This window comes from Bidens hawaiensis, unplaced genomic scaffold, assembly GCF_021521415.1.
Source record: "Bidens hawaiensis isolate Kalapana, Puna unplaced genomic scaffold, B.hawaiensis_p1.1 tig00003244_1, whole genome shotgun sequence".
NCBI lineage: Eukaryota > Viridiplantae > Streptophyta > Magnoliopsida > Asterales > Asteraceae > Bidens > Bidens hawaiensis.
The window spans coordinates 703,694-718,824 of NW_027491178.1; the positions used below are offsets into that span (position 1 = coordinate 703,694).

A 15,131-nucleotide genomic window follows, 5' to 3' on the forward strand; every position below is an offset into this window, starting at 1 on the left:
TAGGCGATCGTGTGCTCTCCTAATTCCAGCGCCCATTTTGTCAGCCTTCCTGAGAGCGCGGGACGCCGCAAGACTTGCTGGATGTTGTAACCAGTCAGAACTTCAATAGGATGACCATTGAAATATCTATGAAGCTTGCGCGACGCGTGTGTTAGTGACAAAACTAACTTTTCCATGATGGAGTAGCGCGTCTCAGGATCTGTCAGCACCCGACTCACATAATAGATTGGTGTTTGGATTCCCTTGCGATCCACCAACAACACTGCGCCGATGGCGCGCTCTCCTGCTGACAGGTACAATGTTAGAGTTTCGCCAGGAAGTGGAGCTGTGAGCGCAGGCAGATTTATGAGACATTCTTTTATCCCACTGAAAGCTTGCTCAGCCTCAGGCGTCCACTTGAATTGGCTTTTCTTTAGGCAATTTCTCAATGTGTTAACAAACGGGGTAGATTTGCTTGCATGGTTCGCTAGGAACCTGTTAATTGATACCAATCTACCATTCAACTTTTGAACTTCCTTCATGGTGGATGGTGAGGGCATGTCAAGGATAGCCTCCACCTTCTCTGGGTTTACCTTGAAACCATTCTTGGTGACCATTACACCTAGAAATTTCCCTTCTTCTACGCCGAATATGCATTTTCTCGGGTTGAGCTTCATGTTTACTTCCTTTAGGCGCCAAAGGGTTTCTTCGATGTCTTTGAGCATTTGTTTTTCCTCCCTGCTTTTAATCACCAAATCATCCACGTAGACTTCTAGGTTTCTTCCAATTTGCTCGTTGAAAACCGCATCCATGAGTCTTTGGTAGGTGGCTCCTGCATTCTTCAAACCAAAGGGCATTTTTGTGTAACAAAAAACACCCTTGTCAGTTCTGAAGGCAGTCTTGTCCTCGTCTTGTGGTGCCATTTGAATTTGGTGATAGCCCTTGTAGGCGTCCAGGAAACATTTGAGCTTAAATGGCGCCACAGAGTCCACTTTCGCGTCAATGTTTGGGAGGGGGTAACAATCTTTTGGACATGCTTTGTTGAGGTCCTTGAAATCAATGCACATCCTCCATGACCCGTTGCTCTTCTTTACCATCACAGGATTGGCTACCCATGTTTGGTATCGTATTGGGCGGATGATATTTGCGCGCAGTAGATCTTCTACTTGCTCATTCATGGCCTTTGCCTTCTCATCCCCCATGACTATCTTCTTTTGAGCAATTGGCTCTACAGACTTGAAGGTGTTGAGAGAATGTTGCGCAGGTCTCGCGGAACTCCAGTCATATCAGAATGTTGTCACGCGAAGACCGACATATACGTTGTGAGCAATCTTTTCATTCTCAACCTTGTGTCGTCTGATATCGTAGCTCCAATTGTGATTGTTTGCTCTGGGAATTTTGGGTTGAGAATCCATTCCTCTGGCGCGTTGTTTCCCATTGGAAGTTTCATTCTCCCTTCCCTCGGTATACTTGTCACTGCGCATAAATGATCTCGGTACACAAATGTTACACCTGTTGGTGTTGGGAACCCCAGCGCGCCGTGCGCTGGTGATGGTATGGCGTTGAATTGAGCAATCGTTCCTCTACCCAAGATCATATTGTGGCATGAAGTGGTGGGCAAGACCAAGAAGTTGACAATTTCGGCTCGCTTGTGTTTCTCATCCCCCATGGTTAGTTCAAATTGTATCTGACCTAGGGGGTGAATGATTTCATTTGAAACACCCGAGATTGGTGCATTCACAATTTCGAGCCTTGCTTGGTCTGCTGGATCCAACTTTCTGAAACATTGCTCATACATGATGTCTGATTCACTGCCAGTGTCCACCAAGACTTTTGACACTTCATAATGAGCAATGTGTGTAGTGATGACTAGAGGACTGCTGATAGACGGGCCTCCCCTGATTCTTGGGAAGATTACTTGTTGCTCGCGCCAATCTCCTTGGACTTGCGCGCTTCTCTTTCTCGATCTTTGCCCTTGCCTTCCTCCCTCGGCTACACAGATTCTTTTGAACTTTTTGCTGGCTGAGGCTCCATCTGGTTGTTCATTCTCTGGTCCTGGGTTTTTCACCAGGTGAGCCAACTTGCCTGATTTCACATCTCTTTCAATCGCATCCTTCAAATGGTGGCATGCATCGGTGTTGTGCCCTGTGGACTTGTGAAACTCACAATACTTGCCACTGTTTGATGGTCCCTTGCGGAGTAATGGCTTGGGGCTTTTAAACTGGACATTCTCTGTGCTTAACACTTGTGAAGGCGTTTTAGTGAGGGGAGTCCATATTCTTGGTAGAGGTCTGTTAGGCTCTCTGCCGCCTTCCCTCTTGTCACTTTCTCCGCGATTACGGATGTCTTTTTGAGGCTGGGGTGAACTTGGTTGCGCCTGCTTTTCTGCGGGAGAAAAACTGGTTTGTTGCAACCTGGACCATACGGAGTTCTGTTTGCCCCTCCTTTCATTGTTGCGCGGTGCTTCTGTTTGATGCCCTCTGTCTCTTGCTCTATCTTGGGCAATTTGTTTTTCATTTCGCGCGAAGACTCGCGATGCTTCCATTAGCTTGGCCCAAGTGGTTGGCATGCCATCTCTGCTCACGAGAGCTCTGCGGAGTTGATCACTGCGCGCACCTTGAATAAAGGCCACGCGCAAGAGTTGTTCAGTGATACCTCCAATTGCCAGAGATTCCTGATTGAAACGGGTTATGTAGTCTTCAATGGTTTCATCATTCCTGCGCACGCAGTGCATGATGTCATCGGGGTTGCGCGTGTGTCTGCGCTGCTGTACGAAGTGAGCCTGGAACTTCTCCAATAGCTCTTCGAACCCATCGATTTGTCCAGTCGGCAAGCTTTCGAACCAGACACGCGCTGCGCCCGTGAGGCAGCGAGCAAACATGTGACACCATGTTGGCATCGTCCAGCTTTCTAGGTTTCCAGTGTTGTAAAAACCTTGTAGGAAATCGTCTGGATCAGTTGTGCCGTCGTACTTGCCCAAACCACTTGGCATCTTGGTTTTGTGCTGAATGGGAGCCTTCGCGATGCGCTCAGTGAATTTTGAATGCTTCACCAAGATGGCTGGCCTGTATGGTGTGGTTACGTCCACTTGCCCTCTCGCTGGTGGGTTGTACGGTGTGTACAGATCCATATCGGCTTTGGCCCCAGGCGCTATGTTCATGTGCGCGCGGAGCTGTGAGCCTCCTGCATGAGTATCTCACGTCTTCCTCATGCTGTGCACTTCTTCATCACTAAAATCAGCGTGTTAAGTGTGAGCAGAGTGACCATCTTCCGGCGCGCGCGCCCTTTTTGTTGTTCCTTGAATGGTTTGCTTATCAAACGCGAGCCTTTGTGTTAAGTCGGCTAACTTTTTGTGTTTGACCAGCTCATTGTATTTGTCCATTAAACGTCGTTGTTCGTTTATGAGCCATTTTTTAGGGTCATTGGTTTCAACTTCTGGACCCATTGGTCCTTTTTGTTTCGCGCCAGTCAGATTTTGGAACGTGAGATCGTCTGGAGGAGTTTCAGTCTGGCTATGAGGAGTTGTGATGAAGGGATGGTTACTGGTGGTGCGCGCAGAATCACGCGGCACCCTCAGAAACTGCTGTCCCTCATTAACATCCTCAAGCTCAATATCCTCCAGAACTTGATCGCTGTTTCGAACACCAGAAACCATGGTGAAGTTTTTCATAGAGAACTGATGAGATGGTGATTTTGTTGCCGTTGTAACAGGTGATGGCGCCAATGAAGAAACGTGGATCGGCTCACTGGTAGACGATCAACTTTCCTCGGGTATGAGTATGCTATTTCACCGATGGTTCTCCGGAGTATGAATTCTTCCACCTACAAAACGAGCAGCACCGTGAACTTACCCCTCAGAAAGGGACAGAGGGGTCCTCTTTGGGGTAACCCTCCGGTGTGAGAATAAGAGATTGTAGGATAAGATAATAATAATCTGAGAGTGAGTAAGGAATTGGAATGTATTTTCTTGCTTACCTCCCCTTGTGGAGGTGGTGTGGTATTTATAGTGTTAGGGTTTCCAATGATTGGGCTCAGATCCCATTAGGGCCTTTTTGGCCTCCTCCTGTTGCTTTGCGCCACGTGTCCTTAGGACACCTGGTGCTTTTTCATTGATTATTCTCTGACCCAGGTATTTCACCTGACCCATGTGCAATCACGTGGTAGCACATGGGTTTTGCTGAGTTGTCCACCTTTCATTGGCAGCTGTCAACATCAGCATATTCTTATTCCTTAAAGGATACCTTCTGGAAGGTTGTCTGACGAGCACAATCAAGGTTGTCCTTATCCTGATTTGGATAAGGACGAGGTTGATTATGTGCACGTGTGATATGCGCCTATCCTGAGGATGCGCGAGGTCTTCTCTTTATTCTCACGCGCAGATGTTTCATGCGCAGATGTGATATGCGCCAGCATATGTAATATGCGCCACGCGCAGATGTGATATGCGTGAGCATATATGATGCGTGAGCATGTGATATGCGCCACGCGCAGATGCGCCACGCGCAGATGTGATATGCGTGAGCATATATGGTGCGTGAGCATGTGATACGCGTGAGCATATGTGATGCGTGAGCATATGTGATATGCGTGAGCATATGTGATATGCGCCATGCGCATAGGTTTTGGCTTTGTGCCTTCATGATATCTTGATTTCAAGCCTCGTCTATATCTTGTGGGTTGACCCGCCCCGCTTGTGGGATTTGTCATTTGTGTATCAGACTCGTGCTGATGGTGTGTTTATGAATAGTCATGTGTATTTGCTTGTTGGTTAGGAGATTTATGATGTTGATTTAAATACAGAGACATTTGAGTTATTTTCATCGGGAGTGTTAAATGGTAAGTTAAGTCGGGTTTCTTAGTGTTTATCGGGATTAGAGGTTTAGGTGATGAAGGAGGAATCTTGGTATAAATAGATAGCTATCCTAGATGAAGTAGTGATGCGTATTTTTGGGCCATTAGGGCAGAGACCCTTGTGTCTCATGGATTGTTTAAAAGGTACTAGTATGTTGATGTTATGTGATCACTGATCAATATACGTACAACAAGATTGATGGTGTATTGTCTTAACATGAATACTCTTCTAGACCTGGAATTGTGGTGCCACTTCGGAGAGTTGATGGTTTATTGCCCCAGCCTTATTAAACTCAACAACTTTGAATCACGGAGGGTAGTTCATATAGCCCGAAGCCTCGAACTTGGCTTGTGAATACTTTTCTAAGCTCGATCTCAACTTGTTTATTATTTATTTTGATCAATTATTTTAATTATAAAGTTCCTTCATTATAACTAGACGGGTGCTCACGCGATCAAAGATGAAATAGAGAGAACTCAGACCCTAATAATCATGTAACAAATTTATGCGTGTTTATTCTTTGGTTTGGCCTACAGTTTAACTTCAAAACTATCAACCTAGACCATGAACCCTTACGTAACATGTTAGTTTTTTCTAAATTGAAATAAAATATTAGTAATATCATAATAAAATTACAAAGAATAGTATGGTTAAAGACGATGAGACAAAACTGTAACTATTCTTTAAATTGATAAAATTGTACTTAATATTAGGGGAAAATGTTGTAACTTTATTTAGGAAAATAAAGATGCTAGGATTACATCCTATATATCTACATCTATTCAGCTTTTGCATATCGACGGCTACCAAACCCAAACCCTAATCATGTCTTCTCGACAGCCATCGATGGAAGTCGTGTTACCTTCAAACATATTATCCGACATCTTCTTAAGACTACCACTGAAATCAATCATGTTGTGCAAGTGCGTCTGCAAATACTGGCGTGACCTTATTACCGATCCTTACTTCGTTCATCTTCATATATCAACATCACATGAGTCTCTAATCCTTCACGAGTTCGATCATTCAGACCGCTATGGTTTACCAGGAACTCTACAATGGATAGATATAATCCAACACCAACCGAATAATAAATACTACCTACATTATATCAAGAACCTTAATCTTGATCGTTGCACGGATAATTTCCGAGGTTCCCCAGTTCTAGTGGGCTCCGTAAACGGTTTGATCGCATGTTTCCGTCCTGATGGTTGTATCTGTATATTAAACCCGGTTTTGGAAGAGTATATTATCCTCCCTCGACCAACGATAAAATATTGGTGTCCGATACTTTATGGTTTTGGAGTCTCGAAAGCTGGGGAATATAAAGTGATACGGATAACAGGTCGTACCGAGGTTTACACCCTCGGTACGCCAGCATGGAGAGATTTGGGAGAAAGAACTTACCCTATTCAGCAAAGGCCGGGACATATGTATCAGCGTCGATCCGATGGTGTGTTTTTGAATGGTCATGTGTATTCGCTTTGTGGTCGGGAGATTTATGATTTTGATTTGGATACGGAGACATTAGAGTTATTTCCAATATCCCCTTTGGTGCACGCGGGCTTTAAAGATTTAATGCTGGGTGTTTTGAAAGGTAGGTTAAGTCTGCTTTCATGGTCTTCGTTCGAATTAGAGGTGTGGGTGATGAAGGAGGAAAACTGGTGTAAAGAGATAGATATGCTGATGTTTGGATTGCTAAGTTGGAGTCCCTTGCGTCTCATGGACGGTTTAAAGGGTACTTGTAATTTGATGTTATGTGATCAAGCTGCAAGAAGACTGATAATGTGGTGTCTTGACACGAATACTATTCAACAAGTGGATATGCAGGGAAAATTCGGGGAGTTGATGGTTTATCGTCCTAGTTTTATTAAACTCGACAACTTTGTGTCATGGCCGTTTGAACTTCGTAAGGTGTATGAAACTATGAATACAATGTAAGGAATAATTAATTCTACCTATTGACTTTATTTTTTGTAATGGATTAAAACTAGTTCACAACACATTAAGAACTATTATGTGATAAGATTGTTGTAAGTTTGGCTATATATTATCTGTCTTTAAAGAACTATATATGGATTGGTGATACTACTAACTCTGCTTATGCTTGTTCAGAGATATCGAAGACCCGAGGAGAAAATGCATGCTTGGTAATCCTGTAGGGGAGGGGTTGCATTGTGACATAGTATTAGCATCAATGGACGAAAACAGTTATGGGTCGTCTCTTTTAAAGAGTTGCATTGTTTAAATGTAAGGAACCTGAATCAGTGGTGTGTATTGAATCAGATTTATAGTACAAAAGATTATTCTATATTTTTTTCCCTAATGTTGTTTGGTTCCAAGTTTTCTTCAATCCTTTTCATATAATATTAGTTTGCTGCAACAACCTCTATCCAATGATTTGATTATTCTTCAAGCATATAATTGGCACTGTGTCTCATATTTGGTTTGTTACCACTCTTTAGTTGGGCTTGGAGCCCACTCAATTTTGAATACTTTTTCAAAAGCCTACTCAACTGAATCTCATTCAGGAACGTACACGATAATATGGCTAGTGAAGTTGGAAGGATGCAATCAAGACCCTTTATAATGTAACTAAGAGGGGCAATTGCTCTTGGCTTCCTATGTTAGCGGACGAGATTCAAAATTCGTTCAGGTTTACAACGAAGATGACACAAACGGCAATTATTTATTGATTAATTATTTTAATCATATAGTTTCATCATTATAACTAGACGGGTGCCCGCACGATAAAATAGAGAACTCGGACCCTAGTAATCATGTAACAAATTTATAAGTGTTTATTCTTTGGTTTGGCTTACGGTTTAACTTTAAAAATATCAAACTATGCCATGAACCCCTACATAACATGTTAGTTTTTTCTTAATTGAAAAAAAGTATTAGTATATCATAATCAAATTACAAAGAATAATTTGGTTAAAGATGTTGGGACAAAGTTGTAACTATTTTTTAGATTAATAAAATTTTAGTTAAAATAAAAAAGGGGGTATTTTAGGAAAATAAAGATACTAGGAAATATTACAATATATAAAAGACAATTTTATTTTTCTTACAAAGCTTTATGATATGTACCATTGGTATTAGGAGTTGTATAGATTTTGATAATATAATCTATATTTATCATAATTTTACATTTAATAATAATAATTATATGAATATCCTATATATACATCTATTCAGCTTCTGCATATCGACAGCTACCAAACCCAAACCCTAATCATGTCTTCACGACAGCCATAGATGGAAGTCGTGTTACCTGCAAACATATTGTCCGACATCTTCTTAAGACTTCCACTGAAATCAATCATGTTGTGCAAGTGCGTCTGCAAATACTGGCGTGATCTTATTACCGATCCTTACTTCGTTCATCTTCATCTATCAACATCACATGATGCTCTAATCCTTCACGAGTTCGATCATTCAGACCGCTATGGTTTACCAGGAACTCTACAATGGGTGGATATAATCCAACACCAACCGAATAATTACTACCTACATTATATCAAGAGCCTTAATCTTGATCGTTACATGGATAATTCCCGAGGTTCTCCAGTTCTAGTGGGCTCCGTAAATGGTTTGATCGCATGTTGCCAACCTGATGGTTGTATTTGTATATTAAACCCGGTTTTGGAAGAGTATATTACCCTCCCTCGACCAACGATAAAATATCGGTGTCCGATACTTTATGGTTTTGGAGTCTCGAAAGCTGGGGAATATAAAGTGATACGGATAACAGGTAGTACCGAGGTTTACACCCTCGGTACGCCAGCATGGAGAGATTTGGGAGAAAGAACTTACCCTATTCAGCAAAGGCCGGGACATATGTATCAGCGTCGATCCGATGGTGTGTTTTTGAATGGTCATGTGTATTCGCTTTGTGGTCGGGAAATTTATGATTTTGATTTGGATACGGAGACATCAGAGTTATTTCCAATATCCCCTTTGGTGTACGCGGGCTTTAAAGATTTAATGCTGGGCATTTTGAAAGGTAGGTTAAGTTTGGTTTCATGGTCTTCGTTCGGATTACAGGTATGGGTGATGAAGGAGGAAAATTGGTGTAAAGAGATAGCTAGCCAAAACTCACTGCTACTAGGAATGCGGACGTTTGGATTGCAAAGTTGGAGACCCTTGCGTCTCGTGGATGGTTTAAAGGGTACTTGTAATTTGATGTTATGTGATCAAGCTGCAAGAAGACTGATAATGTGGTGTCTTGACACGAATACTATTCAACAAGTGAAAATGCAGGGAAAATTCGGAGAGTTGATGGTTTATCGTCCAAGTTTTATTAAACTCGACAACTTTGTATCATGGCCGTTGGAACTTCGAAAGGTGTATGAATACAATGTAAGGAATAATTCTACCTATTGACTTAATTTTTTGTAATGGATTAAAACTAGTTCACAACACATTAAAAACTATAATTATGTGATTAGATTGTTGTAAGTTTGGCTATATATTATCAGTCTTTATAGAATTATATATGGATTGGTCATATAATTACTAACTCTGCTTATGCTTGTTCAGAGATATCGAAGACCCGAGGAGAAAATGCATGCTTGGTAATCCTGTAGGGGAGGGGTTGCAAGGTGATATAATATTAGCTAGCTAGCATCTATTGGCGAAAACAGTTACGGGTCGTCTCTTCTAAAGAATTGCAATGGTTAAATGTAAGGAACCTGAATCAGTGGTGTACATGTATTGTATTAGATTTATAATACAAAACATTATTCTGTTTTTTTCCCCTAATGTTGTTTGGTTCTAAGTTTTCCTCAATCCTTTTCATATGATTAGTTTGGTGCAAGAACCTATATCCAATGATTTGATTATTCTTCAAACATATAATAATTGGCATTGTGTCTCTTATCTGGTTTGTTACCACTCTCTAATTAGCCCACTCAATTTCGAATACTTATTCAAAAGCCTACTCAACTATTTCTCATTCAAGAACACGACAATATGGCTAGTAAAGTTGGAAGGATGCAATCATGACCCTTATGTTAATGGAATTGGTACCAGGTATTGAGCACAAACGCACAAACGAATACGAATATTATTATTGAGAAACTTCACAAAACTCAATTACAATCTTTAAACCTCAAAGCACGAGTATTTATAATCTAACCTATCACGTTTAAACTATAACTAGGATTATTAAATAATATAACATAATAATTATATTACAATTAAATTTAAGCACATTTATTTATCTATAATTATCCACTCCTTAAATCTATTTACTTAACCTTGCACGTCAAGTAACGCACCAAAACCAAAATTCCCAACAAATGCAACTCAAAGAGGCAATTGCTCCTGGCTTCCTATGTTAGCGGATGAGATTCAAAATTTGTTCAGGTTTACAACGAAGATGACATAAACGGCAATTTATAATTCGCTTACTTTATATTATGAATCAAATACAATATTTTTTTGTTCAGATGACGAAACCAAAGAGGTTGTAAATGACCCGATTCAAGCCCAGGCTCGGCTCAATTTAAGCTCTTTTTCTAAAACTCGAGCTCATGAATTGATTTCTCAAGATCGGGCTTGGCTCGCTTATTACTTATTCATTAATTATATATGTTTTTAATTAGTTTTATGTATATTGAGAAAAACTCTAAACGAGCAAAAGCTCAGCTCGAACTTGCTATGCATCGCGAAATTAATACATAGTAATCCAAAAGAGATAAAAGTCATAAAACTTAAAAATATATACAAGGTTCGACGTGCCTAAACAAACTTCCATACAGTCACGACTTGAATAATTACTAAATAAGCTTCCCATACAGTTAAGGCACAAGCTTGATAACTAAACAAGCTTAATTTGAGACTCGAGCTCGAAAAATGATATTGTTATTTTAATTATTATTATTAATTTGTCATTTTTTCATCAAGTTCTCTAGTTGTATAATTAGTTTGAGTTTGTGCATGTCCACAATATATTACCACAAAACCCTAGTTATATACGTATATATTTTGTTGACGTATTATTTATCTCCAAATCTGATGTTTTAACTTTTAAGCAGCCATCAAACCCTAATTAATAATAATGTCATCTCAAAAGGATCGATCATTGATAGATGACGTATTACCTTCAAGCCTGCTGCTTGACGTCTTCTCAAGACTTCCAGTGAAATCAATAATGTTGTGCAAGTGCGTGTGCAAAAACTGGCGTGATCTTGTTTCCGATCCGTACTTCGTTCATCTTCATCTGTCTAGATCGCGTGAGGCTCTATTGCTTGACAACTTCCAGATTCATGCTTTTGTCAAAAGTCGGCCAGGAAGTTTAACATGGGTAGAGATTGAACACAAACAGGAAGCCGAAACCGATTATATATCCACCTGTTTTGTCAAGAGACTTGATCTTAACCACTGTGCTCCTCCTATAAATGGTTCTAGTTCCCTCATTATAGCTCAACTCGGCTCGGTCAACGGTTTGGTCTCCTGTTGTTCACGTGATGCAATTTACATATTCAATCCTGTCTTGGAAGAATATATCACCCTCCCTATACCGCGTTTGAATTTGGAGCCATTGGTTTATATTTATGGTTTTGGAGTTTCAAAAGCGGGTGAATACAAAGTGGTACAAGTTTGTGGTCGTAAAGATCACGTCGTTGAGGTAGACGTGTGCACCCTAGGTACGTCGCATTGGAGAGCTGTGGGACAAACTCCTATTGCTATTGAGCAAGTGGAACCTGACGTGTAAACCGCTTGCCAGAGTATTTGTGAATAGTCATGTGTATTTCCTTATTGGTAAGGAAATTTATGATTTTGATTTGAACACGGAGACATTTGAGTTATATCCGTCCCCTCCATCCGTAGAGGGACAGGAGAAAGAATCAAAGCATATGTTGGGGGTGCTAAAAGGTAGGTTAAGTCGAGTTTCTTGGTGTTCGTCACGATTAGAGGTTTGGATAATGAATGAGAATCTTGGTGTAAAGAGATAGCTATCCAAGATGAAGTAGTAAGGCGTATCATTAAACGACCCTTGTGTCTCATTGATGGTTTAAAGTAACGGTGCTAGTAGACTTATCGTCTATGCTCCAACATATTTTAGACTGGTAGCATATTGTCTTAACACGAATGCTATTAAATGCCTCCAGATGCCGAAATACTTAGGTAGGTGGATGACATATCGTCCTAGCTTTGTTAAACTCGACAGCTTTGGATCTGTTAGGATTCATAAAGTGAATGACAAAAGGATAAGAAAAATAGTTTCTACTATTGACATTGTTGTTTTTTCTCCTTCATATTCTTATCGTGCAATTAGCAACACATTAAGTACAATTAAGTGTTGTTAGTTTGGCTATAATCGTTATCTGTCATGATAGAATTATTTATAGATTGGTCATATATATATTAATTACTTTCTCTGGTTATACTTGTTCAGGGATAACCAAGACTCAAGTTAACGCATACACATACAAATCAGTCAAATACTAGTATCTATGGTCAAAACAGTTATGGCTCATCAGTCGCTACGTCTCTTATTACGCGTGAGTTGCACTGGTATAATGGTTGGTAGCCTGGTATGCACCAGCTAGGTTACACTTGTAGCAAGTAATCTTAAAAATGGTGTGTATTGTATCAGATTTAACATACAAAAGATTATAATGTTTCTTTTTTATTTTATGTTATTTGGTTCTAAGTTTTCTTCAATGCTTTTGAATATTAGTTTGTTGCGAATACTACCACAAATTAATCTGCAAGTGCCTTTATCCAAAGATGTGAATATTCTTCAAACATCTAATTGGCATTGTGTCTCATGTCTGGTTTGTTACCACTCTTTAAATCACCCTCCGGTCCAGCACACTCAAGTTTCGTATACAGATGAATCGAGTATTGAAACTTCAAATTGTTTGTCTGGTGTTTCAAGCATGAAAAGTTTACCTAAGCATTGTAGTATTTACTAATGGTAGCATATATTGGATTTTGTAGGGTGTCAAGGTCGGTGGGTACGTACGGACCAGAACATGGACGGATTTGGGTTCCCCATCTCACACAAACACACACACACACATGTATATACACATACATATTTAATATCTTGTGCAAGTTCGGTTTTGTGGAAGAAAGTTGAGTGTTTTTGAGAAAAGTTTGTAAATTGATATGGTTGTTTGTGGAGCTATTGGGTTGTGGATGCTCTAATCTAACTATGGACTAGCACTATTTCCTTTGCACCAAATCTTATGTTATAAGCTAGCACAATTATTTAAAAATAAATAAATAAATAAAGGGATGTGTTATTTATACACCCTTTATAGGGTGTATATAGGCTTTAAATGTGTGTTAAAAGGGTGTGTGAATAACCAAAAAGGGTGTATGAAAAAATAAAACCTCAATAGACAATGATGTAACTATCTATTACTTTCTGCATGTTGGGTTATGGAGGCTCGATCGGTATTGGGCCCGGTTCATTCTAAAGACGTAATTAGTGGCATAAATTAAAAAGGGCAGCGGCCCGGTTTTAATTTATATTAGGCCCGCTTATTGTTTTCCTGGGGAACAAACTGTTAACCCTAATATGTAATTATAAATAGTTATCTATCAAAGAGTTTCCTGGTTGCAGCCCATGGATGTGGGTTAGTTTAGACCTAACCATTTTTTATCCTCGTGTTTGTTTATTGCTTTCTTTTGTGTGTTTGCGCGCGACATATATATTCACAACCACTAAACCCTAGTTAATTATGTCAATGGATGACGTATTACCTCCAAATCTAATGTCCGACATCTTCTCAAGACTTCCAGTGAAATCAATCATCTACTGCAAATGCGTTTGCAAAAACTGGCGTGATCTTGTTTCCGAACCGTACTTCGTTCATCTGCATCTGTCAAGATCACGCAAGGCTCTAATCATTAACGAGTTCGAGAATCAAGAAATCTTCAAACGTCGTCAACCAGGAAGTTTAACATGGTTAGAGATCGAACACGAACATAAACACAAGATCACCCATCGTGTCAAGAGCCTTAATCTTAACCGGTGTGCCCGTCTACAAGGTTGTCACATAGTTCAACTGGGCTCCGTCAACGGTTTGGTCTCTTGTTGGTGTTCACATGATTTCATTTGCATATTCAATCCTGTCTTGGAAGAATATATCACCATCCCTAAACCAACTTTTAATCGGATGCCATCGTTTTACTTTTTATGGTTTTGGTGTTTCAAAAGCAGGCGAATACAAAATGGTACGGGTTTGCTGGGGTAAAGTATCTGAGGATCATGCCGTTGAAGTAGACGTGTACACCCTTGGTACGCTCCATTGGAGAGTTGTAGCACGAATTATTTTGATTGAGCAAGTGGTACCTGATATATGGTGTTATAGTCCGCGTGTTGGTGTGTTTCTGAATGGTCATGTGTATTTCCTTCTTGGTAAGGAAATTTATGATTTTGATTTGAACACGGAGACATTTGAGTTGTTTGCGTCCCCTCCAGCCGTTGAGGGACAGGGGAAAGAATCAAAACATATGCTGGGGATACTAAAAGGTAGGTTAAGTCGAGTTTCTTGGTGTTCGTCACGATTAGAGGTTTGGATAATGAAGGATGAATCTTGGTATAAAGAGAATGTAGTTGTAAGGTATAATCTTGCATTTCTAGGATGGAGACCCATGTGTCTCATGGATGATTTAAATTGTGCTAGTTTTTTTATGTTAAAAGATCGAGCAAATATAAGACTAATGGCATATTGTCTTGACACAAATACTGTTAAACACCTGGAGTTGCGGGGTTACTTGGGTAGGTTGATGACATATCGCCCTAGCTTTGTTAAACTCGACAACTTTGGATCTGGAAGAGTTCATAAGGTGTATGACAAAATGGTAAGAAAATAAAATCAATTGTTGGCATTGTCGTTTTCTCTCCATATTCTTATTGTGCAATCAACATGTTTAAGTACTATTAATTGATTAGATTGTTAATTGTTTGGCTATTGTCATTATCATTTTTTGTAGAACTCTTTTATGGATTGATCATTTTACTTTGCTTATACTTGTTCAGGGATAAAGACCCATGGAAAGAAAGCTTTCTTGGTTGTTAGTTGGTTTATAGTTTCTATTAAGTGATTAGATCGTTTGTAGAGTGGTTATATTGCATACTCTGGTTGTTCGGTTTAGGGATAACAAGGAAAGAAAGCCTAAGCTTGCTTGGTAGGTCGGGATAAGTTGAAGTCGCCCAAAACTTATTGTTGACGCATACACATAATTATGTTCAGTACGTAATCTGAATAAGTGGTTTGCATTGTATCAGATTTAACATACAAAAGATTTTTCTCTTTTTCTTATGTTATAT

At 39.8% G+C, this 15,131-nt stretch overlaps 3 protein-coding genes and 1 pseudogene across 3 annotated transcripts; all 4 read left to right on the forward strand.

Moving 5' to 3' along the window:
* The first annotated feature begins 5,677 nt into the window (after positions 1–5,677).
* Positions 5,678–6,772, forward strand: LOC143622875 (putative F-box protein At1g47790). Its single transcript, XM_077093899.1, has one exon. The coding sequence runs from the start codon at positions 5,678–5,680 to the stop codon at positions 6,770–6,772; it is 1,095 nt and encodes a 364-aa protein (XP_076950014.1).
* Positions 6,773–8,092: 1,320 nt separating this feature from the next.
* LOC143622876 (F-box protein At3g07870-like) lies at positions 8,093–9,220 on the forward strand. The gene has a single exon (XM_077093900.1). The coding sequence runs from the start codon at positions 8,093–8,095 to the stop codon at positions 9,218–9,220; it is 1,128 nt and encodes a 375-aa protein (XP_076950015.1).
* A 1,678-nt stretch (positions 9,221–10,898) lies between these two features.
* LOC143622877 (F-box/kelch-repeat protein At3g23880-like) lies at positions 10,899–12,150 on the forward strand (annotated as a pseudogene).
* A 1,392-nt stretch (positions 12,151–13,542) lies between these two features.
* LOC143622878 (putative F-box protein At1g14315) lies at positions 13,543–14,846 on the forward strand. Its single transcript, XM_077093901.1, has 3 exons — positions 13,543–14,048; positions 14,170–14,662; positions 14,841–14,846. Exons 1-3 carry the CDS (start codon positions 13,543–13,545, stop codon positions 14,844–14,846), a joined length of 1,005 nt encoding a protein of 334 aa, XP_076950016.1.
* Positions 14,847–15,131: the final 285 nt, after the last annotated feature.